Source organism: Chroicocephalus ridibundus, chromosome 9 (assembly GCF_963924245.1).
Source record: "Chroicocephalus ridibundus chromosome 9, bChrRid1.1, whole genome shotgun sequence".
NCBI classification, from domain to species: domain Eukaryota; kingdom Metazoa; phylum Chordata; class Aves; order Charadriiformes; family Laridae; genus Chroicocephalus; species Chroicocephalus ridibundus.
Genome location: NC_086292.1, coordinates 20,583,437 through 20,610,472, shown reverse-complemented (window position 1 = coordinate 20,610,472; position 27,036 = coordinate 20,583,437). Strand labels below are relative to the sequence as shown.

The 27,036-nt window shown below is 42.2% G+C and overlaps 1 protein-coding gene across 3 annotated transcripts in view; it reads right to left on the bottom strand.

Annotated features, from left to right (window-relative positions):
* The window catches only part of FGF13 (fibroblast growth factor 13), a 273,215-nt gene that overhangs the window by 184,490 nt on the left and 61,689 nt on the right, over positions 1 to 27,036 (bottom strand). Inside the window, exon 1 of one of the 3 annotated variants that reach the window (XM_063346492.1) lies at positions 26,028 to 26,050. The exons of the other annotated variants lie outside the window; for them this stretch is intronic. Within the exon in view, the coding sequence (XP_063202562.1) occupies positions 26,028 to 26,049 (22 nt within the window). The 5' untranslated portion in view covers position 26,050. Of the gene's footprint in view, positions 1 to 26,027; positions 26,051 to 27,036 lie in introns of those variants that run through there. 3 annotated transcript variants of the gene reach the window in all.

Sequence of the window (27,036 nt, the reverse complement as noted above, 5' to 3'; positions counted from 1 at the left end):
GGGAAGAAGAAATGGGTGCCCTCAACTCGCCTGGCTGGGTGGGGGCTCTCCCGGGGCTCCAGGTTTGCAGGAGACCTTCAGAGGAACGTCTGTAGCGTGACCGATGGTTGATTTTACCTGTAGGCTACCGTGGCCTTCACGTTACAGATTTGTGAGAACATACGTATGGTTTTACATACTGTAAAAATCAAACTCCACCCATCTGAGCTTATTGGGTTCCCTATAAACCCAATATGAGCAGCACAGTTCCCCATAAAGGGGTCAAGCTTAAACCTACATGCACATGTGACTATACGGTCCTTTATGGAATTGTCCGTATTGCTTGCACGGAAAGAAAAAGAATAACTTACTGGATCTGATTTAATACCATATTCCTTATACCGACAAACACTTGTACTCCCTCAAGCAGTGCCACCAATAGCAAGGCATTCATCAAAACACACGGTAGCTCACAGTCTGTGCCTCGCAGCATTTTAAAGTATAATTTTGTGTGAAATGACTGTTGCTCGGGTTTCCTCCAAAAGTCCTTGAGCGCTATTTCTGCTTCACAAACCCCCTCACACAGGACACCTTAATCTCAGAAAAGCTGTAAAGTGCACCCAGCTCCTGATGGTGCTGCAGGAAGGTATGCTCCAGGAGGCCAGCTAGGAAACCCATGGAGTGGAGGTATTAATACATTTAATTCACTTGGTAATGACTCCTCCGAGATGGGTTTGCTGCATCTTAATGTGCTAGGCAAGACGCACCTTCCCAATGGCAGAATACATTCCACTATGGAGAAAAGGTAGGGGAAAAAAAGTCTGCTTAACGCACTACTTGCCTAGAAAGCTGCTTTGGTCAAGCCTTAATTTGAGTTGAATCCACCAAGTAGCTTTAGATGGGAAAAAAAGAACTGGTTGATAAAAGAGTAGTGGTGTCAGCAGCCCCCTTCTCATCGGCAACCAGCTGGAACACTCACCTGCAACGTACCTGCAATGAATCTGCAATGCCCATGAGTCGGGCCACTGAGGAACATCGAAACAATCAGCACGTGGATCAGGCAGCTAAGATTTTCCAGACAGATTTGGACTGGGAACATAAAGGTGAACTGTTTTTAGCTCAGTGGGCCCGTAACACTTCAGGTCACCAAGGAAGAGACGCGACATATAAATGGGCTCGTGACCAAGGGGTGGATTTAGCCATGGACGCTATTGCGCAGGTTATCCACGATTGTGAAACATGCGCCGAAATCAAGCAAGCTAAAAGGTTAAAACCTTTGTGGTATGGGGGACAATGGCTGAAATACAAATCTGGGGAGGCTTGGCAAATTGACTACATCACACTCCCTCAAACCCACCAGTCTGCCTACTCTTGAGCAGACTGGAACCTGCAGCATTTATTGCCCAGGAGGTGCCACGACTCCACGGCACCAGGAAGGAAGCAAGAAGGACAGTTTTCAATTTCTCTTCTCGACATTGCTTTATTTCCTTAAATATTCAGCAGAGCCCAGACTGACTCCCCAGGTCAGCGGCTAGATACTTTCCAGGAGAAAGGCATCTCAGTTCCCTCAGGCTGAAAAGGGAAACATCCACAAAAGTTCAAATCTACAATCCGAGGTTCATCAGCTCATCCAGGAACTACTGGGGGAAAAGCGCTACGTCCCAGATGTGTTTCTTGTTTTATGAATCACGCTTCTCTAGCAATTAACTCATTTCAAGAAGATAAAGATGCTTCAAAGGGTTGGGGTTTTTTATTTTTATTTTTGGTTTGAGTTAAAAATATATATTCTTGTCAGCGAGACACGCTGACAAATTTTCTTTCAGATTCAGAGCACATTTTGGTTTTATGTGCCATTTTAGATCAAGCGCAGAGCCAAAAAATAAATGCAATTATGCATTCAGCTCTATGCTAAAGTCACATCTAAAGTCAAAATGGGAAGTATTAACAGGCAGTGGCGGGGCAGAGCAGTAAAGTGGCAGATTAAAAGATCCAGGAATTCTGCTTAGTGGGCACATTTCTCTGCTTTGCTCTTGTCTTCGCAGCCCTTTCTGAAATTCCCATCATGGGCAAGAAAGTGCTCGTGAGAACAAACCAATTTCTTGATTGTCGTGCTGCATTTCTGAGAAGACAAAGACACCAGTTGTTTTTACCATATCTGAGGCACAAAAAAAAGAAATTGGGGGCCGCAGAAATATGGGATGATCTTTCTATTTTGAGCAGGAGATGGACTTATTGTTATCTTTTTTATATTTTTTTTTTTTTTTGACCACAATTCAAGCCTGTTGTCATTCCTCCATTTGAATTTAATGATACTTCGAGGAGGAACAAAATGCAACCCTTGGGTTCAGTTTTACCCCAAGGTCAAATTGTTTCCCAAGGAAGCTAGTTAAGATTATAATGCTAACTTTCAAATTCGGCTAAAAAAAATAATAATATTTTTTACTTAAACTAACTTCTAGCTCTAATAACAAGCCAATGGAATTCCCATATTCTGGGCTGTGACTGACTCTATGGAAAGGCCCAGATTCTAACACCCTTACAGACAAAATTTCTCCAGATGTCAGTGGGAATTCTTATGCTAGTAAACCAAGCAAGAAGTATAAAGCAACAGAATGCCATCCTTCAACAAAATGACACAAATTTTGTTGTTTTATGTTTAAAGCGGGCATTCCATTGTTTTACAAAAATAAATGTTCTAGCCTTTACAACAAACAAAAACCCCCGCACGGCCATTGATTCCCACATCAAGAGCACTGAAATGAAAATCTCTGCCTTAATCTGTGAAATTGCTGTGTGTTCAGATTTTGTTAATTTAGGTGGGTCAATTGCTTGTAAAATTTCAAAAGCTCATTGCAGACTTTGTGCATATTCAGCAATTAAACTTCTCCATTGCACCTGGTAGTTTCTCACCTTGCCTTCATAAAGCAGATCCGGTTTTATGGAAGCACAGCATGTGGTGTGTAATTACTTCCGAGAAGTCAAGTAAAGCAGTTGGTCTCTTTTACAGTCCAATAACTTTCAATACTAAAATCACTTTAAAGGCACAATTTAAATGAAATTAAAGAACCAATTTGAGCTTTCACGCCTTGAATTTTTTTTAATTGCTATGGTTGTTCAAAAGCAACATGTGCTCCTTCCATTGGGGCATCCCAGACTGAAAGCACTACCTGATTCCTCTGCAGAGCGTTTCATTTAACCTCCTACCCCTACAGCAATGAAGCCATAATCCTACATTTATTGAAGGCAACAGGAAACTTAATTTTAATGGCAACTCAGGATTGAAACCATCTTTCCACCACGGGGAAGATGGTCACCTGGACCGTGCAGAGGCAACAGCTCATGTCCACGAGCTCTGGAATGAAGTATTCTGCTGGACATACCGGCTACGTTTTGGGGGGCAATATTTCAGCAAAAGGGCACAAAAAGCACATCCCTGAGAGCATTCACATAGTCCCTTAATGCTGCCAAGAATTTGGATGCACGTAATCGTACATATTACTACCAGTGGGCATAATTAAGGGGATTTTGGAAGCCTTCTTTAGATGACCCGTTGGCAGTGTTGTTCTCCGGGTCAGTAAGATTTCTTTCAGTCACTGGAAGAGCCAGTAGAGCACGCCATAACTGCTGCCTTTAATGCTTTGACACGCATCCCTAACAGTTTCTCCACACAGCTTTCCTACTTCTGCTAGGAATCACGTTAGGCCTAGGAAACTGAGGTATGCAAGCTCCAGGCACCTTCTCTAAACTTAAATCCACTTACGTTATCCTTGTTTCTAACTTTCCCTTTTTGCCTGTATGCCTGCATAGGCACACACATACACTCTTCAAGATGCCTCATTTCTTTATCTTTCTCTCCCCCTAAGCCCCTTGACTCACTCACACAAGCACACTTCTACCCTCTCATTGCTTGTCAAATAATGAAATAATTACAAAGCTAGGTCACTCACTCATGGAGGCTCCTCAATGCGTTGCTGCGATTCAATCCATCATTAATATTCACGAGATGCATCAACTGCTCTGTATAACCATGTTATCTCACCAGCTCTGTTGGTGTCCCATCCCGTTCCCCCCCTTTTCACCATTCTCTCTTTAGTCCATCAAAATCCCTTTGTTCTTTTCTCCGTGTTAGCAGGGACGGTTATTTACTGCACCCAAACACAACATGCCAAAATCCATTTTAGGCTCTCTCACCAGTCCAGCCAAACAGATTCCCTTCTTTGCCTTTGACAAATTGGAAAATTGTAACATACAACATACAGTCAATCACAGCGAACGGAGCTAAAACCAGAACAGTTAGCTGCTTATGTCACAACTCTTATCTGAATGAGTTTATCTTTAATCCTACAGAGAACTCTATGGGACTGAGCAAAATTTCAATGCATCAAAAATTGAATTCATTATGCGAAAAGATCAGAAACACACATACGACTGAAAATTATTCAGGCAAACCCTCAGGTAAAGGCTTCAGCGGAACTTATTGTGGATGTCAGTTATCCAGCCGAACCCCAGCCTCGCACACGGGCGAACTCCGCAGAGCTCTCACGGACTCGGCAGAGACATGACACAAAGACGGGCAACCCTAGAGACTAAGATTGGGATTTTGCAACCAGTGGGCAAAGACGCAGTCCCGTGGCTTAATGAGTTACCAGGCATTTGCCATGGGTTAAGAGTTCCTATACTGACAGCCACTGTGGATCAGTTGATAGAAGATAACTCAAAAGCACGTGCAAGACTATTCTCCAGATAAAATGATAAGCAGCGTTGACATGGTGAGGTAGCGCTGGGTATTATCAGCATTCACTCGCTTGAAATATAATAACAGCTCTTTTCTTTTCTTCTTTATATATTATGAAGACTTCAATCCATATTATGAATTATGAACCTAATTCTGTTCCCAGTAATGTTAATGGCAGACAAACGTGTCTCTACACTTAATATATTCTTTTCAATGTCATTAGCTTATTAGTGAATATCAAATTCTGCTGTCACTACAAAACATTTCATGTTATTCTACAAAATGATCTAGTATCTCAGAGAAGAAAGAAATGTGTACCAAGAGAACAGTCACCTCTCTTATTAAGAGCTTAAGGTGGAACATCACTCTGATGTCGCTCCGTTCACCACTTAATTTAATTTGCATCCATATTTTGCTCCAGTCAGCGTGGCCCAGCTAATAAAAGGAGGCAGAGTATTGCAGGGAATGTCTCAGGAGCGACATCACTTATTTCAAAAGGAACTCAAACAAACAAACAAAAATAAAAACAGCAACAAAATAAACCAACCTAAACCCCTCGTTGCTCTCCAAAAACAAATTCTGGATGGGCCCATCTATTTGTCTTGATCAGTTTATCCCCTCCTAATTATTACACGCTTCATTTTGAAAGCATTCAGTTTTAGTCCTGAGCACACTCACAATTTAAGGGGGAAAAAAAAATAAATAAAACCAGACTACTCAGTAACATAGATCAAGGGAAGCATTCCTGTCACAGTAAGAGAAACCACAAAGCACCCAGGGATTTGGTGAGCATGAGAAATCAATCGTACATCAAGTCGATTGATGCGGTTTATTTTAAGTCCTTCTCTTTTGATTTATTGCCATCATTGCCACCAATTTGCATAGATAATAGAACAAGACACCCTCTTAAAGTCTTAATCAGGAACTAAAAAGTAATACACTGTTACATCTCTTTCTGCTCATCAGAAAAGCGCACACATTAATGTTTAATGTCAGTTTTATTATAGGGATGGTACCGGATTGGAAAGAGGCACTTTAAACTGCTTCCTGACATCACCACCAATTTGTTACTGTAATAGCCACAAATCAATAAACAGTCAACAAGTCCTTCAAGCTCAAACAGGTTGTAAACACGGCTGTTACAAGAAGAACAAGGGTGAGACGTATTTCGGTGAGCAGCGCAATTTTCTTTTCAGTACGGCAAGTGCTGCCACAACTGCAATATTCTTTCGACGCATTTCCAAACTTTGCCAATTTTTTGTTAGAGGTAAGGTGGTTTTTTTTGATACTTGCAGGATACTGAAGATGAGCGAGTAGTTTGCCACTCAGTAAAGTGATTTCTTTGGCAGATATTTACATCACTGACAAAAAAACACCATAAATATGCACAACTGTTTAAAAAACAATGGGGAAACAATGAAAGCCTTGCCTCAAAAAGACAGGGAAAAATATGTTACAAGAGCAATAGTTCAGGCACAAAGCATATATGTAAGAGGAAAGATGCAGAGGGGGACTTGAAGAGCTCAGCCCTGAACTGCTACCGCCGAGTAGCAGGTTCTGCACAAAAATGTGAAAAAAAACTTGAAAAGAGAAGCAACAATAGCACATTGACTTCAGGAAGCGCGTTGGGAGGATGTGCTCACAAAAAAAAAAAAAAAAAAAAAAAAACAACAGGAAAGAGAAGCAGGAAAAATTATTCTCCGTTTTCCACGGAGAACAAAACCGGGCAAAGTCAAACACCAGGTGGGATTGGCTACGAGCCACGTCTACAGGACAGTGGGCTGGATCAAGCTGATATGGTTCTAAGAAATTCAGTACCATACACCTTAAAACCAGTGATTTCTCATGAGGATGAGACACAATCCATCCAACACGCTGCGTATGAGATCCTCGGGTCACAAACTGTTGGACCCCAATTAGAACAGGGGCTACAGAGATAACTTTGTCTTTGTGCTCCCCCTTCCTAGCTGAGCAGCTTTCTCCTCCACAACTCCTGCTTGCAAAATCTGCTCTCTTCCATTCTCCTCCCTTCCTGGCTGCTTCTATCACACCTTTCCTCAGGGCACAGCAGCACCCAAACTTGGCCATATAATAATGCAGCTTGCTTACCCTGCAGGGCCAAGGCAAAAAACATTAAAGATGACTTTTTTCATATAAAGAAATGCAGAGCTGAGCTCCCAGGGCCAAACCCTGAAGCCTCAGAAGATGTGTTTCCCCCCAAATTTCCCACATATTGTAGATTGGTGGTGTTTTTTGGGTTTGGGGGTTTTTTTTCAGTTTTGTCAAAAGGGCTGTGGCTCTTAGACTAATAGACCCAGGTCTTGGATTTTGCCAGGCTTTCAAAGGAAAAAGCCTGGTGACAGCACGGGTGGTGAGCCCCTGGCCCAGGTTGCCCAGAGAAGCTGTGGCTGCCCCATCCCTGGAGGTGTTCAAGGCCAGGCTGGACGGGGCTTGGAGCAACCTGGTCTGGTGGGAGGTGTCCCTGCCCAGGGCAGGGGGTTGGAACTGGATGATCTTCAAGACCCCTTCTAACCCAAACCATTCTATGATTCTATGACAGCCATGACCACAAGAGAGTCTTGCAGCAGTGACCCAGGCAGAGTAACCTGGGCTTAAAGCTCTGGGACCACGGCACCAGGCTGCCCCACAGCTGAAGACCCAACCTTGCATCATCCTTCCCAACACCTATTCAGGGGGATCATTTATGTCGTTAACTGACATCAGCCATGACTTGTGAGACTCAATCTTTTACTTGCTAAATAAGGAAGACATCACAGGGGCTCTGTCATTAAGCAGATTCACAGGTGTTGCTTCCTTTAGCTGTGTTAAAATAATGAAGAATTAAAGTTTGCTAAGAAGCTTCTCCCTCCAAAAGAGCCTATATATAGATGAAAGACAAGATCTGCTGCATGTCTCCACGTTAAAAATAACTGCAATATTAAAAATTAAAATTCTCCTACAAAGAACTGTCATTATTAACAGTTCTAATGCCAAGTTAAAAATTGTACCCAATCAGCACAGAACAACATTTGGAAAGTCTTCTAAAAAATGAATGAGACAAAGATTAGCTACTATAAAATATAGTGCCACTTGTATGAAGCGGAGATTATCTGTCCAGAAAAAAAAAATAAATCATGACTTGCCATTACTGACATACAGCTAACACACTGCAGCTGAAACAAGAACGCGGCATGGATTTTTAAAATCAAATCAGCTTCAAGTCAATTCCCAAGACAAATATCTTTTCACTAGAGAAACCTGGGATGCAGGTTTTGTTCGGTATGGTTACTGACAGCGGTTGTTAAAATATAACTCACAAAACATTCCAAGAAATGCTAGATATATGCCGATTAAAGAATCAGCTTCCAAGTGGAAAAAGGTTCTTGCTTCTTACATTTCCTATAAAAATGTTTAAAAATCTGTTAATCAACAAACTGGACAGTAATATCATCTGAGTAATTCTGTTAAAAGAATTAACCAAGTTGCTATGAGGATACCAGTTGAGTTGAGGCGCTCTTTTTCCGTAACGGACACCAGCTCATCTAAAACTGCACATTTGTTGCAAGGCCCACGTTTCCCCTAAACCTTTTTTAAAAGTAAATTGTGGGGCAGGAGAGTATATGCATATTAAAAAAAAAACCCAATCCACTGTTAAGATACATGATAACCGCATTTACTGGGTTCCTCATAAGCCAAAATAGATCACATAAGTGTGCAGAGTGCTGCTGATGGATTTTATCTCCCTCCTTCTCCTCCCTTTCTTCCATCCCTTGTCTGTACTCAGGCCAACTGCAGAGGTGATGGGTGACACCAGAAGGCCATTGCCACACACGTGCCAGTGTCCCTTCTCTCCATCAGCTTTAGAAGCAGCTGAACTAGGCAGGCCAGATGCCTGCTTCTAGTTCTTCACCGCGTACTGCTCCTCGTGTCTCACTACGGGGAATTTCCTTCACAATTTTAATAGAAAATCCCCTCTCAAAACTAATTTGACAGCGTGGAATCTAAATTGCACTCCGCTTCAAATAAAGTACCTTCAGAACAATGTACTCTGAGTGTAGAAGAAGCAGAAGAACTAATAAATGAGACTGAAGATAAAAAATGCAAATTTTTCAGTGGAGAATGATAGTACTTAGTAAAGATAATTGCACACATTCACCATAAAATGAGGACTTGAGGAGAATACTGTAAGTCACAAAATATTTGGATTTGAAGTATTAAAAATGTATTGCAACTGAGGGTTTATCAGCTGAAAAAATGCTGTTACCTATTTCCTGCATTGTAAGTTAACCTATTTTACATGTAAAGCTGTGCAATTCACTTCGTTACAAAAAATGTCTTCTTTCTCAGGCTGTTTCTGCTGTAGCAGGACTCATTCTTATTGCAGCATCGCAGAACAAACACCAGACTGAAAATAAAACCCAGTGATAAAAAGATGCTTAGGCCTTTAACTAGTGTAAATGGCATAAGTCCAACCAAACGAAGGGAAATTAAATAGCTTGACATCACCTTCTGATGTAGACCAGGGTGGTGGAGGAGGGTGGGGGTAGCAAGGCAAAAATCACCTTCCATTTACCTTGTTATCCTAGAGTCTCCAAAATTGCTTCAGAAAAGCGAGTTATATTTATGTGTTGCCTTAATAGTTTTGTCACCTCTTCAAGCTCAAAAACTAAGGTAGTTGAGTAGGTTGAGGGTTGGTTTGTGGTTTGGTTTTTTTTAGTCTTTTATACCTCCAGCTAACCCAAGAGGACGTACTGGTCTGTTTTATGTTGTCCCTGCTCACACAAAATAGAAGACTTTTTCCTGTCAATGAAAAAACAGAATTTAGCTTTTGGAATACCTGCCGCAGTTTTTCCTTCCTCAATAATAATATGATTTTGAGATGCTTTGGGCTTTACATTATTATGCCAGGGATATCTAAATTGTATCTCTTCAGTTACATGCTAGATAAAAATTGCTCAGTACAATTTTCTTTGCCTGTCTTCATGGTGCTTATATGTTAAGATGTCTTTATCTTCAGGGTAGTATAGTTGGTAAAAAATTATTTGCCCTGTGAGATCACGTTATTACTTCACTATTGAATTCTGACTTTTGAGTGAAGGCTACCTTGCAACTTTTCCAACTGTCTGATAAAAAAAACCCAAAACACCAAGGAAGTATTTCCAAGAGAATAAACAGCTCATATCTAGAATAAATCTAAGGATAGTATTTATTTCTATTTATACTTATGGCATCAGCTACAGCCCTTCACCCTCATTCAATTACACAAGCCAAATTCTGCACTACCAGCATTCTCGGAATAGTTTTAAGGAAGAGGACATTTCCACGAACCCTACTTACTTCACTTCCAGCTGTGGAAGTATTGGGCGTTGTTTTGGTTTGGTTTTAAACCAACAGTATTAGAAAGAATAAACCATCATCACCTACCAAACAGTTTACAGGACTGTCAGTGATTCAGGAAGTGTTAAGTATTGCTCACACTAGAGTTTGTGCAAAGAATACAATAAATCCAAAGCCCCCTTTTACTTCCCTGACGTGGTTCAAATCTGCTCGATTTGGAGGCTTTCACAGAAATGTGGTAGAAGGGAAGAGGGCAGAACTTCCAGGAAAAGGCATTTTTTTAAGGAGTTCATGAATTTTGCAAGTATAATTCTTTTTCATCTGGGTGCCAAGGTTTTTCTTCCATTTCAGGAAATCCTGGTGTATAAGCCTTCGACTTTCATTATGGCATCATTAAATAATTCACAAATACCTGTCTCAAATTGAATCTACTTAAATGGGTTTTACCCTCAGTGAAAGAGTACTAAGGAACAGGGTGTCTATGGACTCTCAGAGCCCATGGCAGCTCAGAACATCCAACTCTGGCCTCTGACAAGGCAGGGAGGTGAACAAATTCCAGCGCAAGGAACACCTGCTTACGCAGAAGGCTCTTGCCAAGCCAAACTCAACAGGAGACCCACCAGCCACCACGGGAAGCAAAGCCAAGGGTACACCGGAGACCATCCACATCCACATGCCACCACTACCGTGTCTTTGGGGAATATCAGGAGAGCAAAAAGGGGTAAGGGAGGAAATCACTCTAAAATAATCTCTCAGTCCAGGACTTAGCGCTTCTTCAGCATCTACCCGCTGCCCAGCAGCAGGGAATGCTGCTGGACTGACTCGGCTGTAGAGCAGGCCCCAGCGTGGGGGAAGGATTACACGCCTGAGCACCACAAAAAGCCGGCCCAGAAAACCAAATGCTGAAGTACAACCACTCAGTTAACCTCTGGTTATGACGGAGAAGGAAAAGAAGCAGAATCGATACGGAAAGACACACTTACAGCTTCAACGGCACAGCTTGCCCTCACCACGCAGCGAGGCCGCTCCGCCTGCCAGGTTGCTGCACTGCATTTAGCCCGTGCTTCCAAGTTGTCAATTTGTGGGGCAACCCACGGAGTTCAGCAGCCTCTAGGAGGCCAGAGCCTGCCCAGCCTGCTCGTAGCTCTCAAGTCCTGCTGCATTTGGATCCCAGAAAGGAGCTGTTGCCCTTCAGTGCGCCACGGCTCCCAGGCTCCAGGGCCTTTTGGGCATCAATCCAGAGGAGCTTGCATGCAGACAGACAGTCCACGGCTGGCTAAAATCTGCTATAGGCTATTGCAGTCTGGCCAGAAGCATTTATTAAAGAAAACTGCTGTAACAGCAAATACACATGTATTCAGATTCTGTTCCAATTTTCTCTTTTTGTTTGCTGGGCACGTCAGCGTGTTAATGCTGTACTAGCCACAGGGGGATATCCAGCAACTCAACGGCACAACAGCAAGGAACATCTCATTCCAGGTTAGAGATATCCAAGAAGTTAAAAATATATATATATATAAAAAAAATTCCTATCAATTTCCATACCGTAAAAATCTGTGATTGCAGACAAAAGGCAAATTTAACATAAGAACAAACATATTGGCTAAAAGAAAATAAACCTCACCAACCCCACAGTTTAGGCTCTTGATATGGTTGATGGGGTACACAGGGAACAGTCTAAGGACAAGGCAAATACACACTGACACTTCTGAGCCACCCTCCCAGCATCCAAACAATCCAAGTCTCATCCCTTCTTAACAACAATTCTAAAGACGGATTTCTTCCTCCACCATTCCCATGGTTTCCAGCATATGTGGCATAAAATAACTGGATATGTGTTAAAATAAATGCAGATCTGCCTACCAAGTGTCCTGCTTTTCGTTTAGATTCACTGTCTTGGTGCTTATCTCCAACCAAGTGACACTAACATTGAGTTTAGGACAAGACTAATGAAGTCTGGTCTGTCAGCCTACCATTCAGTGAGGTTCACATGCCTTTTATTTCCTTCCTACAATGCGTACACTGTTTTATAAGATTCTGGAGAAAAATACTTTAGGATTCCTGAGCAGGTAAGACCAGTGGTCAGAAGAGAGCAGGCAGCTTCCTCAGGTATGGCAGGCTGAGGGCAAGAGCCTGGAGTAGCCAGAACATCTCAAAAGAGATATTTAGATGCGCAGAGAAATTAACGTGTGCAATTTGCAAAAAAAAGAAGCCGTCGACAAATAGCAGCAATTTCCAAACTCACTGGCAGCAGATGCCATGTTTATAAAATTTCCCCACAAATGAGCATCTGTAATACAAAACGGGGGAAAAAAAAGCCAAAAAAACCCCCAAAAAACCAGAAAGGCTTCTGGGGAAGGAAACTCTTAAAATAAATCATTATAATCCAAGGCTTTTGTGACCATGTCTTGGATTAAAGGTTAGACTTTAATCTAGACATCTGGGGCTGGATTTGTCCTATTGGTAGACAAACTGGAAACAACTGTTCCCCCTCACAAAATCAGATGCGACTGCTTCTTTCCATTGTTTTGCAAAACAATGCTGTGGAAATTAGCTTAAAGTAACATATTCACTCAAGCTTTTGTTTCAGAAGAATGCTAATGATTCCCATCCTGCGTCGCAATCACTCACTGCTTCTTAACTTTATTAACAACTCAAGATTCAGCATAGATGTAGAAGTCCCACAGAACCGAAAGACAGGCAGCAGAAATAAATACATCAAAACCATTATGAAGCCTCTTCTCACTGCCAAGCAAGAGCTGTGTAGACTTGAGCCATCGTAACACCAGAAGAAGCCACGTGGCGATGGCACTGGATTGTGTACTCAATTCCAAGTGCCAACAAGACTCCTTGGGGTGACCTTAGACACATCATCCCATCAAAAAACCAAAAAGACAATAATAATATGCCTGAAAAGATGATAATATGCTATCTCCCCGAGATAGCAAAAGGGTAGATGTGTGTATAGAAGACACTAAGAGGCAGCGAAAGGGACCACAAAGGACTTGAACGGACACCCTCTGTGGTGAGAGCGGGGAAAACTACATCACAAACCTATAATTGGCAAGTCTAACAGAGTTAAGGCTGATTTGCCCTGCTTGATTTAAAGCCCCTGAGTACACTCTTCTCATTCATAGTTAAGGCTATGCTGGCACCGTCCCCTCATTTAAAGCAATCCAATTGCCCCATACGGATGATTTCGGGTATCTCATCTTTACACAGCTAAGCCAGTCTATTTTTAAACCTAGCTATCTGCAGGCAGGATATTGGCATAAAACTGATTAAACACAATTTCATATACAGAAAGACAAAGGATGGATCTGGCAAAGAAACAAGTTGGTACAACGAATACACACACCTAAGAGTAGAACAGAGAATAAACAGCAGAGAGTCCATTTAAGAGCAGATTTTAAATTTGACCTTCAGAATATGCAACAAAAGTAGTGTATATATACACGATTGGCTTTATAGGAAGAATATTTATCCATCGGGTTCAACTGAGCTTCTATAAATAATGCAGAAGCAAAACACTAATTGGCCTGTTGCAGAAAAATTTTGCATTTCACAACTCACTGCCCTTCCTGTGTATTACCTAGGGATTTATCCTGACTAATCCAAGAACGTAGAAATGCATCCAAGGAGTCAGTGCAGGGCTCCCAGAAAAAACTACGAGCTTTTCCTTTTTAAACCTGGTTTCCTGAGAAAAAGAGACGAAATGCTTTCACTGCCCAGCTATCCATCCCTCTATTACTTTACTTCTCCCATTAAGTTTTTTTTGCAATTTTCAACCATATTAAAAAATATTAAGTTTGTAAAAGTTCAATCCAAACCAAAGCCCAGGTAAAGAAGAGATACAAAATAGTGTCTCAATGATGGAAAGGCGGTTATAAACCCCTCCTAATCCATTTCAAGAGGAGATATCCAGCAGCCACCACCTGTCCTGCCTTGCTAAACCTGCACACAAAGGTGAAGGAGAGCACGAGTGAGCTGAGCACAAGAGTCTGAGAACAGAGGCTCCCAACCTGGCAAACGCCCCTTCCCTACTTCTTTCCCTTACAGAAAAACTGTCCTTTCAAGTACAGAGAAATCATCATCAAAACCTCAGGTTCTGACCATGTTTCCTCTTGCTTACAGGTTTTTGGTTCCCCTCCTTCCCCCCCCCCCCCATAAACAGAATATATGCTTGAAATTAATCTCATTCCTTCAATTTCATTTTTTTTTGTAATTATAATTAACTCAAATGTATTTTCAAAGGCCGGAAGAATTATTTATGCTGTTAGAAAAGGCCCTTATCCATCAAGAGAAGAGACTTAGAAAATTTTTCGCGGAGGCCAGACACACAATTGAATTACTATGCATCAGTGAGTCACCACCTGCCACCTGGAGCAGTACCTGCCTGGGCACGCACCCTGTCCTCACCACAAACATGAAGGAAAACAAACTGGCTGCAATAGGCATGCTCATATCATAGAATCACAGAATGGTTTGGGTTGGAAGGGACCTTAAAGACCATCTAGTTCCACCCCCTACCCTGGGCAGGGACACCTCCCACCACACCAGGTTGCTCCAAGCCCCGTCCAGCCTGGCCTTGAACCCCTCCAGGGATGGGGCAGCCACAGCTTCTCTGGGCAACCTGGGCCAGGGGCTCACCACCCTCACAGCAAAGAATTTCTTCCTCATATCCCATCTAAATCTCCCCTCTTCCAGTTCAAAACCATAAATACGCTTGGTTTAATCTTCATGCATGCTTCAGAGAGGGTATTTAACCTTGTGTCCGCTGCGGGCTGAGGACAGGCATCCAGCCAGTTACCGTGACTCAGGGGACACGCAGTTACCCTGTGCCCTGCACTATCTCTACCCGAGGTCACACTGGGCAAACAAGGCATGTCTGCTTTTTGCACTATTAGTCTTGCCTTCATTCTTTACATGAGGAATCTACCAACACTTGCTGAGCACATTAAGTGGACAAACGTGCAAAAATTCCTGAAAAGTGTACCAAAGGAATTGACTCCGTTAAGCTCATTTCCATGACTCAGGTGGAAGTTTCTTCTTCAGGGGTTGATCATCAGCCTATCAGCTACTTATGTTTTAAAATCCATCCACTTCTGAAATGCAATAACTAGAACAGGAGACTCCTCTACATTCCTACCTGCCTGGGCAGCATCGGTGGAAGAGGATGGGCAGCGCAGATGGGCTGCACTGAACTCTCAGCTGCAAGAGCCAGATGCCCACGTAGAAAGTAGCCTGCTAACTTCATCCACCGACTCCTTGGCTAGTTCCTCTGATAATAGCTGAGATGACAGTTCTGAAGTTGCCTCTGGGTCTATCACATGGTTATCCAGCTGATGAGCTATCCAGGCTGTCCTAACCTTTGAGATAGAACTTTTATTCAATTTGCCTGTCTTCTAGGGGAAATGATGCATTCTCCTTCACTTACTGCACAAGGTACTGCACAAGTCCTTCAATAAAAATCTCCCCGTGGATTCTTTATGGATAGGTAAAATGAAGTGTTTCTCTTTGCTCCGCCTGGTTTCTTCTTGGATCTCACTGGATATTTTTGGGTAGCATTTTGGGAAGAGGTTCTGACTGGACCAATAATATCTTCTAGATATCAAGACAAATGTTATCTTTAAAGGAACAAAAGGCAAGCGACATAAATCAGTAAGAAATTCACCCAAAATCTGTAATACAGTTCTCTGATAAAGCTGGCATTTATGAGAGATCAGTGGGAAGGCTTTAGGAGCCTGAATGAAATTATTTTGTTGATTCCTTTTAACAGCTTGAGCAGACTGGTTCCCAAACTTCAATTGAGAAAAATTCATATCAAAGCACTGCTGCTTTTTAAGCCTGCTTTCCACAGGGAGGAAGAATCACAGAAAAAAGTCCTGGAGGGAGTCCAGGGTAAAGTTTCTGTTTACAAACATGATCCTGCCTCAGGGCTTTGTTACTTAAGAGTCCCTAGAAGGTGTAAGCTTTGGCCAGAAATTCAAACATCTTCAAATCACAAGAAAAATTATAAATGCTGAACCAGACCAAACCATTCTGGTAATTTAAGCTGAATTTTTGTATACCGTAGGCCATAGACAAACAAACAAATGATTCTCAACAGGGTTTTTTGGTGGACCGGAGCAGGGGAAACACGCTGTTCTCCTGAGCATGAGCCTGACAACCCGGTTTGTACCCAGTGAGGCAGATTCAGCTATGGGCCTCATATCTCCTTTCCCACCCACTGCTCCAAGGAGAGCCTTGCTTAAAAACTGGATCTTCCGTAGCATCTTCTTCAGAAAGAGAAATCTCATCTGAAAAAAATAGCTAACGAAGAATCTACTGCCATTCCTAATTAAGGTCTTCCCAAATCGATAATGATAACAATGTTCGTCTTATTTCTTGATTTTCATTAATTTCTCTCTCTCCCAACCCTGCCTGTTCAATGATGCTCCATTTCCCTTGTGCCATACTGAGAATCCACGTGCTTTCCCACAACCTCTCTGGACTAAAAGAGGTGATGAGACGTGGCCTGTCCTCTCTTATTCCAGACCCAAGAAAGGCACGAATGGGGCATCCATAACACGCAGACGGACCAACCCCAGCATCTGACACAGTGACTTATGACTCAGCAGACAGGAGTCTCTCTGAATAGACAGATGGCATCTAATACAGTACATTATTAACAGAGATTTAATGACCAGAATAAGTAATTATACGCCAGAAGCTTGTTTCAGTCAGGCTAAATAGCAGCAAACCAAGCAAATCATTCTGCTACTAATGTAAAGGGGCAATGCTATTTACAACAATTTGTTAAGACTTTACCCTAGGCAAAGAAGAATTAAGCTTCACAGAAAAAAAGAAACAAAGGGCAGCAAGCGGGTTGGATAGGGGGGAAGCAGAAAGCTGACGGAAAAAGAGATACCACGTGTCCTTGAGGAAGGACAACGGGTGTTGGGGAAGAAAGGCCAAGTGCCAAGACTGGCTGATGTCTTCTAAAGGTACATCAAACTTCTACTCTTCAGACCTTGCTTTCAGGATGTTCAGAGTCAGTTCCTCCTCTGAATCACCAGGTAAATCAACATCTTGATCATACATTTCACATCCTTCAAGTGTTAGATAACATGAGCTAATTCCAAATATACCCAAGAACCTAGGTAAGCATGATTACCCCCAAATAAAAATGTAGAACTACAATAAAGAAGGGTTAGCAACTTCATCAGGGCAGGCTGCCAAGCCAAGTTTACTGCTGGAAGGCCCTGGCTCTGTATTCAATCTTTAATTTGCTCGATCATCAATTTTCAGACTGTTGTGTGCATGAGTTCCCTTTTTCAGAAGATATAGCATCTTATCTACTCTGAATAATACAAGCAACAACAATAAAAGCATGATCTGCAACCCCCAAAATACAGTATTTTATGCTCTCCACAGCATGTGTCTGTGGCCCAACTTCAGCTTGAAAACCACCAAAGTGGACCCGTGACCCTGTGATTACTTCTGTCCAGCCTATGGAACACAATAAACTACAAGGAGCACTGCTCATTAAAAAAGATTGACCTAATTGCTTCGGGACTAATAAAAGTTAGATGGCTGAATGCATTACAGTAATTCTTTTCCATATAGCCTCAATATTTCAGTACTTCTACTCATATTTTCAATATGGATAAAGTTTAAATATTTTAATGATGAGGTTAAAATACTCCCACAATAAAATGAGAGAAAAAACACGATCAGTTAAAAATATGAAAAAAAAAAGGAAAAAGTCAGCTAGACCCATGACTACTTTTAAAGAACAAATGATTTCACCTTTTGTGATTTTGCGAAATGCTACCGACAAATGCCATTTTTGTTCATTGCATTAATGGTATCTAGCTTTTCTGTTGGAGCGGTAAATCAGGTATGCTCTTTTCAACATAAAAATGCAAAAGATCAGCTATTTCAAAGATTTGATGCCATTTATGAAAAGTCATCGTATTCTTAGCTTCATCTCATACAGTAGTGGGGTTTTTTTACCATACACTTTTACTCCTTCTGTCTGCCAGCTGCAGCATTTAGTCTACCAGAGCATCACTCATATAAACAATGATGTACCTCAAACCAGGACAATTCCACATGTAATGCCCACACGGGTACCTCTGGTGCTTCCCGAACTGCCAGTAACTTTAGCGTCCTTCTAATGCATGTGGAAACGGGATACGACAAATAAACAGGTGAAAGACAAGGAAAAATGTTTATCAACTGTCGTCAAGAAAAGATATTGTTTTCACTCCTGCACTTCTATTTTTTGCAATGCTGAAGCACGAAATGCTCTCCAAAAGGTTACTTATGAAGTATGCAAAGACTCTGTGTCATATCAGATGGCTCAAGCTGTTGCATAATTTACTGTGATTGTGCTAATTATCTCTTACTAATTATTGCAGTCTCATGTTCATAGTCCTAAGCAATAAGCAGAACTCGCGTTCAGCCCAACTGCAAGACATCAAATTCAAAAAACCAAACAAAAAAACTCCTCCAAAAACACACAGTCAAATTTACCCTTGTTTCAATGTCTCCACTCATCCATCTCTTGACGCAATTCTGCATCCTGGAAAAGCTCAGGGAAATAGGACCTTCTCCAGTACATACTGGGGGGTCAGTAAATCAGTATTTCAAGGGCATGACCTAGAGAATGCTTTATCCACCAGCTTCATTCTGCTTATAGTAAGAAGTACTTTGGAAATACATTCATAGCAAGAAGCACTTTGGAAGATCACAAGCAGATCAAGGCAGGCTCAGTGGGGCCTCATGGCAGAACAGGAGATCGACATCCCACAGCATCGCTGGGGCATACACTGGCGTCCCCCAGCTGGGCTGAAACGGGGCCCTGGGCCAGGGGTGTGGGGAGATCATAGAATCATAGAATGGTTTGGGTTGGAAGGGACCTTAAAGACCATCCAGTCCCACCCCCTGCCCTGGGCAGGGACACCTCCCACCACACCAGGTTGCTCCAAGCCCCGTCCAGCCTGACCTTGAACACCTCCAGGGATGGGGCAGCCACAGCTTCTCTGGGCAACCTGGGCCAGGGGCTCACCGCCCTCACGGCAAAGAATTTCTTCCTCACATCTCATCTAAACCTCCCCTCTTCCAGTTGAAAACTGTTCCCCCTCGTCCTATCACTCCCCTCCCTGATCCAGAGTCCCTCCCCAGCTTTCCTGGAGCCCCTTTAGGGACTGGCAGGGGCTCTAAGGTCTCCCCGGAGCCTTCTCTTCTCCAGGCTGAACCCTCCCAACTCTCTCAGCCTGTCCTCACAGCAGAGGGGCTCCAGCCCTCCCAGCATCTTCACGGCCTCCTCTGGACCCGCAGGAGGTCAGGATGGATGATGAGGCTGGTGTCCTTTTAAACCACCTGCTGAAGGCACAGAAGGGGAGGAGCGGGAAGGCACCTAAAGACAGCCCCTTTCAAAATTACGCTCACCATCGCAGCTCTGCAGAGCTGCAAGGGGCTTTTCAGTAAATATTTCTTGGGATGATTTTTCCTTGCTCAGGGTTATCAAGGGAGCCCGCGCCATCATCTCGAGGACAGATCGGGAATGCAAGCCTGCCATATTCTTTTCTTCCCTTTCAAAAATCAGATGATCAGCTGTGGCTTTAGTCCTGCCAAATTTTGCCAAATATAGCACAAAATTACAGAGAGCCATAGTAACTGCACTCCCACTATTGTTCTGATTTAAAGAGCAGTTTGATTACATTAGGTAAATATTTGTCCTTATGTAATAGCTCCCTCCAACCTTCTAAAAATTTGCTGTCTCCTAGAATTTAACTGAAGAGGGTGCTTTTATATGCCACTGCTCTGCCCCAAAATCAAGTATGCTCTATTATACTGTGAGTATTAAACTGTGAGTAATGTTATTACAAGCAATAATAGTTATCCAGACAATTATGTAGTTGCAATTGCAGTTTTCCTATTAAATCTAGAAGCTTTAAGCAAGTTCAGAGGCAATAAGAATTGCAACACCACCTCTGATGAGCTAAATAGCAGTTATTTATTCACAGATTGTTAAATTCTTATGGCCTTGAGACTTCCAGGAAGAAAGCAACAAAGAATTGACTCCACATCTAAATACTGGCTCGTGCTTTGTGTTGATATAATTATGAAGTTTCAGTCATTGCAAAGCTGTTCACACTGCTTTATCAACTACATGCATTGCAAAATCTATGCTAACTGCAGTTTTTCCATTATAAAACTAGCTGGTGAAGTCACTGTTCTATTTCCAGCTCATCTCTGGCACTGTGCGGATGCTCACTGCTTAGTAAATAGAATTTTTTTTTTTTTTTTTTTTTTTTAGGGGAAAAAAGAACACGCTGAATAAAAAAAAGCTAGAGGCTTTTGATACTCTTTCTTCCAAGTCATTTTAAATAAGGTAATGAAATAAATGAATAGCAAAGAGCAAATAGAGGCTTGTGTGATGACTCAACACACCAGGAGTCATGAGGAAAATGCCGAATTCTTGACTGCATGTTCCATTATAATACACAGGAGCATACACATAGGAAAGCTTTCACCTTTTAAAATAGGTGTTATCAACAGCCTGGGCAGCATTAATCAACATTCTTATCACTTAGGTAATTACAGTCCTCCTAGCACTCATATGCAGAGGAAAAGAATTTAAGATCTTTAGGCTTGGAAAAGGAAGAACAAAGAAAGCAAGCTCACTTGCCCTATGCCTTTCCTTGACAGCTCCAGCTAGAGTCTTAAGTTCTTCAGTCAACCTCCACGATGAAGAAAGTTTTAGCCCCATACAAATATATCAGCCCACTTTCCTATGATTATTTGCTCAAATAAATTATTTAACTTGCCCTGGCTGCCTTCATATTTCTGTTCCATGAACCTTGGAGGTAAGGTGACCCCAAACATTTGCTCAAACAAAGGTTTTAAAACAAGCTTGCTGACAGTTTTCTTCTGAAACATTGAATATCCCTGGCAGAAATATGGTTATTAAGAGTCCAGCTCAAGCAATCACAAAACTCACCAGCTACTTACTGTATCATAAACGGCGTGGTTCAAACGCCTCACACCCCTATAGGAGATGAAAACATTGGAAGTCACAAGGGAGATGCACGCACAGACTTCATGGAGAGACCGTAAGAAAAAAAAGAATATTTTCAGAGGTACATCTGGAAGGTAAGAATAGACTATTGCAGTGCCAAAAATACTTTTCAAAATAGAGCACACTTGTTCTATCCCTTTCTGCTGCCAAGCGGAATCTGCGGCACAGGACCGGAGGCAGCAGGGACAGGTGTTTTCTCTAAAAGTAGAATTCATTCTTTTGGCCACCTATACAACACGGTTGGCCAATATGTTCAAATCCAAGTGTGGGATCCTTCCAACAGCAACATTCATTCACTGGCAAGCTTCGCTGGAAGCTCCGCACTTGCCTTTAGTATGATCAGATGAAAAACTATTTTCTGAGCTCCTGTTTGCAGTTCCTTTTTTCTGCCGAAACACGTATTCTTTAAAATTATCTGGAAGAGTTACAAATTACTCTAACCAACTCTTTCAGCAGGCAAGAATATGTGACTGCAAGGAGATTATAAATATATTTTCTTACAGCTGAGTAGTTCAAGCCCAACATTTAAGTGTCGGTATAAAAATATGCGAAACCAAATTGTATGACAGAGCTTGCTTTGTCAAAACACAAATGTCTCATGAAATATGCTGTCTAGCATCGTAAGTAGTAGGTGAAATTTTTCTGACAAACTTTCCCAGTGAGAAACACCTAGTAAAATTAACCAAAAATATTCAAAATTCAGATTTGAGATTTAATTGACTTTTGATTTGAAATGGCAACAACTCCGAGGGCTTTATCTAGATTTGTTAAAAAATCAACCCCAAAATACATAAAAAAAATAATTTCAGCTATGCAGAACATTTTGCTTAACCCCTCAGAGCCTCTTAAAATTATGTTTCTTAGTTAGAAACTGCCCCAAAAAACCACTCATATCTATACAGTCACCTTATTTGCCTTCTTTCCCTCCAGTCTTTCTCATCAGTCCGCAAACCAAAACATCAACAGTTTGTTTGACTCTAATCCAAAGGGTCTACACCTATAAAACATATCAGTAGGGTTGGGGTTTTTTTGGATTTTACATCTTCACAGTAGCTGTCAGCTTTTGGCAGCTGGTGTGAGGAGAAGGGTTCAATTTAATGGAAAAGAAACCCATTCCTACCATTCATGCATGGCCATACAAACACATGTAGACCAAGGCAAGACGCAGAGGTAGAATGGGTTAACGGTGCCTCTAAAGATGGGACAGGAGGAAGGGGAAGGAAGACCTGCCAGACTGTACTGAAGACACAAGATGTCACTTGGCAAGTACTAGGTAGAAACCTGAAGGACTGGGAGATGGTTACCACCCTCTCCCTGCCAGGATGGAGACCCAGGTCTCCAGAAGAGGAGGTGCCAGCATGGAACCTGCTGCAAAAGGATAAAAGTGCCTCCCCGTGGGGCTGTTTTCCACCTGGACTCTTGGGCACCAAGGCTGAAGCTTACGGGGATGCAGAGTCGCGGGAAGCAAAGGCTGCTCTGATACAGCACGCCCGGAAGCAGGGAACCTGATCTGCAGGAACTCATGTTCGTTTCTGCCCTTTTATCCCCCTGCCTTTCTCTAATTACAGTTCCTCTGTCCAGAGCTATTACATCTCAGTTCTTGAGAGGCAGTTTGGGTCATTTCAGAGAAATGAAAGCAACCGATACAAAATCTGGACATTTACTCCATGTAAAGCAATAAGTATTAGGCTGCATCGTATCAAATTATGATCAGTTTTACCTCTCTAGGAAAGACTTCACAAATAACCAAAAGACCTGCAAGCACAAATTTTTTAACTCACGTAGGCTATAAAGTATTTAATTTCTTTAAAACGTGGAGGTTTCGACCATCTCTTGCTTTATCAAAGCAAGACGCAAAGCCTTGGATCTATTGAGGTACATCCTGGTCATCCAATAATAACATGATTTTATTAACAGAGCAGACATTAAACCAGATGCTCTTGTTCTGCATCAGGCTCAAAAGGCTACTCTGTTACATGTGACCCTGTAAGAACAAAAAGAAAAGAAAAAAAGGGGGGAAAAAAAGAGCTTAAGCAGATATACGGATAAGCTTCCCAATGACCCTTACTGTAATCTATTTACATGGTTTCTGCAGAGACTCCTTGGATGGACAACTGTTTTATTTACAGAGTGCTTTATACTTCAAGTTCTAGCCATTTACCTGAGCAACTAAACACTTTAAAGCAGATAAAATCAGAAGACATCAGACATCCTCAGGTGGAGGATTCCAGATGAAAAGCATGGCAGTGACAGATTTTGTACTGTATTAGCCAGAAGTGAGAAGCAGTTGTGGATGCTGCGTTTAAAGCTGGCCGTATTACTAATTACCTCACTGAAATAAGTCATATTCAAACCCAGCTATGACACGACCAGTGGCAAAGCCTGAAAAGGACGACATCTGACTTAAATAATACTCATCCTGCGAATAAATGCCAATATCTTCTCTTGATAAAAATGGCAGTCTTTTTTTTTTTTTACAAGGCAAATGACTTTGAAAATCAGGTGAGCTATGGGTCACACACTGTATTAGTGAGAAATCAGCAGCCTGCAGAGGTGCTGAGCATCCTTAATGCATTTTGCTTGGCAAAAGTGTTCAGCACTTCACCACATCAAGCCCCATAGCCAATTAAGAATTACTGATTACAAGAGGATGGTCTAAAACACAACCGCCCCTACATACAGAACATACTCCCTTTTTACATGAAGCGTTTTACCATTTCCAGTAAAACCCATCAGGCTCAGCTGCCTCCAGTGTCCCTTGCAAAACACTAGCTTTGCCTGTGAGAACTTCACATATTTTGTCATGATAAGCAGGAACAAGAGGCAGATGACCGTGTTGGTGATCCCTCCTGCCTCCTTTCAAATATAAGACAGAAAGTGAATAATGTTTTATCCTGTCCAAATTCAGTGAGGTCCAAAATTGCCCCAGCTGGTGGAAAGCCATCCTGTGACATCCCAAGGATGCCAAGGGTGACAACAGCACAGACCGAACAACTACATTCCATCTCTGAGAGATTCGTGGAGGCCATGAGCGGGACCAGGGTACCATACTGCCTGAGAAAGTGATGCAGGACTTCCAGGAACAAAATCCTGACTACAGGTAAAATAGCAGCAAAGAAGATGAGTCTCCAGAGGAACCCTTCCCATTTCATTAAAACGCTTTTCATTTTGATAAGTCTCTATTTTCCACAAGACATAACCCTACCTTGTCAGAAAGCTTCTAGCCAGCTCAAACCCTTAACGCACTTTGCCTCTGAAGCGGCAAACAAGTCAGATATTTCTTATTAGAAGACAACCTGACCGCATGCATAGCTCGTCTCCGCTGGCTATTCAAGACTCCTTTTCACTCATCTGACTTGTCTATTCGAGAACTACAGCAGCAGGTTACACTCTAGCCATGAGCTCCTTCCGATGTTCAAATCCAGTTAAAATGAATTATTAAACTGCTGAAATAAAATTAAATAAAAGTTATACAGCAATATTTCTTGCTGGCCCTACAGGCTGCACTCTGTCTTACATTATACAAGCCCATAAAATATTTAAAGTGACCATGTCTACACAATTACACATAATTCAGTTGAGAGGAATATACTGCTAAACGAAATAAATCATGCTGGCATTTGTGTCTATGCAGGACTAATATTAAATATAATTAAAATACTTCATTTTTTTTCCTAAGAGAAATTACACTCGGCTGATTGCATTTGAACAACACTGATTGTTAAATACAGTTGTTTCATAGCCACCCTATACAGACCGCAAATACAGGGCAAGGTCTCGAGCAAGCACTTGGACATTTAGAAGGATATCTCGCACGAAATTCAAAACACCTGAGCTGTGCTATAGCCCAACGTGCTGCGGGGCAACGTGAGCACGCCAGTGAGCACCTTCAAAACTAAAGTGGTTTGAAGCCTCTGCATTGAAGTCCTCTGAGGAGCTCACTCCAGACAAGGTATTCAGAGACAGGGATAGCTTTGATTTCACTATAAACCGCATCAAACAGGCATAATGACTTGAAAACACAGCAAGTCAACAGCAACGTTTCAAAGATTTCTGGGTTTTTTTTAATGTGACAGCAAAGAGCGGGCAACCAGGTTTCTCTTCTCCAGCTTCCCCCGCTTTCTAGGGCAGTGCCTTCTCCATCAAACTAAGGATGAGATCAAACCATGGCCAATATGACACGTGTAACATGCAGTTCTTCATGATGAGAGCAGGACGGGCACAATTATCATGGATCAACCGATGCCCAGAACAGTTGTCAACAAAAGTAACTCAAACTCTCTGTGTGATCTTAGTTCTACTCGCAAGTCCGCAATCTTTGCAAGATTGAGCCTAGAGGCTGTATTTAGTGTACAACCAGTTAAGAAACACAAGCCAAACCGTACGTTATTTGATAAGCAGAGTATTATGAAAATTCAGAAAGCAATACCAGTTATTTCAACTCCCACTAAGAATGCGTGAATATACACGGAAGGCAGTTGTTCCATGAGATCATTTGAGAGACTGATTCAAATTACTATTGAAATGCTAGAGCTAAGACTTTTTTTCCATATCCTCTTACAATAATTTTCCCAGCCATTATTCCTTTGGTGTATACTGGTAGTATAAAATTTTTATCCCATAAAGTTTCCATTATTCTACCTTTAGTAGGAAAGCTCTGCTCTCTCAAGAGACTCATAAAGCCTCCTATATTGTACCAAAACACGATGTAAATTTTTTTATTACTGCAGAAATTGAAGCATTGTTTTGTTACTTTCTTACGCCATGCTGTAATACGTATTCTAAATCCTGCGGTTTTCTATTACCCTTCTCCTTTGGCCCATCCAAAAGCACATCGCCTATGCTACACACATGGAATTATAAGAATAGGTATGAAATGAAAGAGAGAGGACTCAAGAGACTCACCCATACGGGCGCACACCCCCATCACACGTGATCTCAGCAATCCTTTGTCTACTTAAAACCGCAGTGTCATCCTTAAATTACAAGTCGAGAGAATAAGGTTGCTTCTCATTTCTTCCAGCAGATCAAGATCTCCGGTCTCTGGCAAACCCTGCCAGATTCGTAATTCATTTCTTCGGGACAATTTGTTAAGGAGCTGCGGCTGCCAGCCTCCTCCCAAAGAGCCCGAGGTGCCAAGCCCAGAGGATTTGGAAGTCAGGGAATGCTGTTGTGTGACCTGGAAAGACAAGCTCCTGGGGCAGGCACGCCACAGACCGTTTAGCCCATCGCAGGCGAACATCAACACTTCAAGTGCCACCTGCAAAACACTTGCTGCTTTATAGAGAGAAGGGTTCGCAGGCGTTACCTGGTCTCCACGTGAAACACGGCTTGGCAAGCGAGCGTCTGCAAGCTGACACCTCCAGATGGCTTCACAGCAGCCAAAACCACAGAAGACAAAGCTCTGCTCAGGGAGAAATAGCATCCAACCTTTCTGCACGTGGAGGAAAACAATCCTCAGCTTATGGAGCTCCCAAACGCCAATGGGACACCAACCTTGCAACTAAAAAAACAGCACAGCAGACTACAGTGAATGGTCTTGGTCCTCTCTATTGTCCCATCACCTTATAACATCTTATTCATCACTCAGTTGTATTTCAGTGGCCTCCCGACACCCCAAAGTAGGCAGCAGAAGGCTCACCTCGAGCTACCAGGCTCCAGGCTCCACTTCAGCCAATTAACCCGTCTCCTCCATGCCTCGGCAATTTTTTGTGTCCTCCCTCATCAGCATCTTTATTTCCTCTCCGAATTCTTTACAGAGGTTCACCAGAGAGCAAGACAGCAAACCCCATTGCCCTGTGGGTCAGGGAAGAGCTGTGTGTTCTGGATTTTTCTGCATCTTTGCCCTGCCTTTTGGCTGCCCAGTTGTTTTAAATAACCTCAGGGGATTCTGTTGTACTATGTTAAAGGAAGT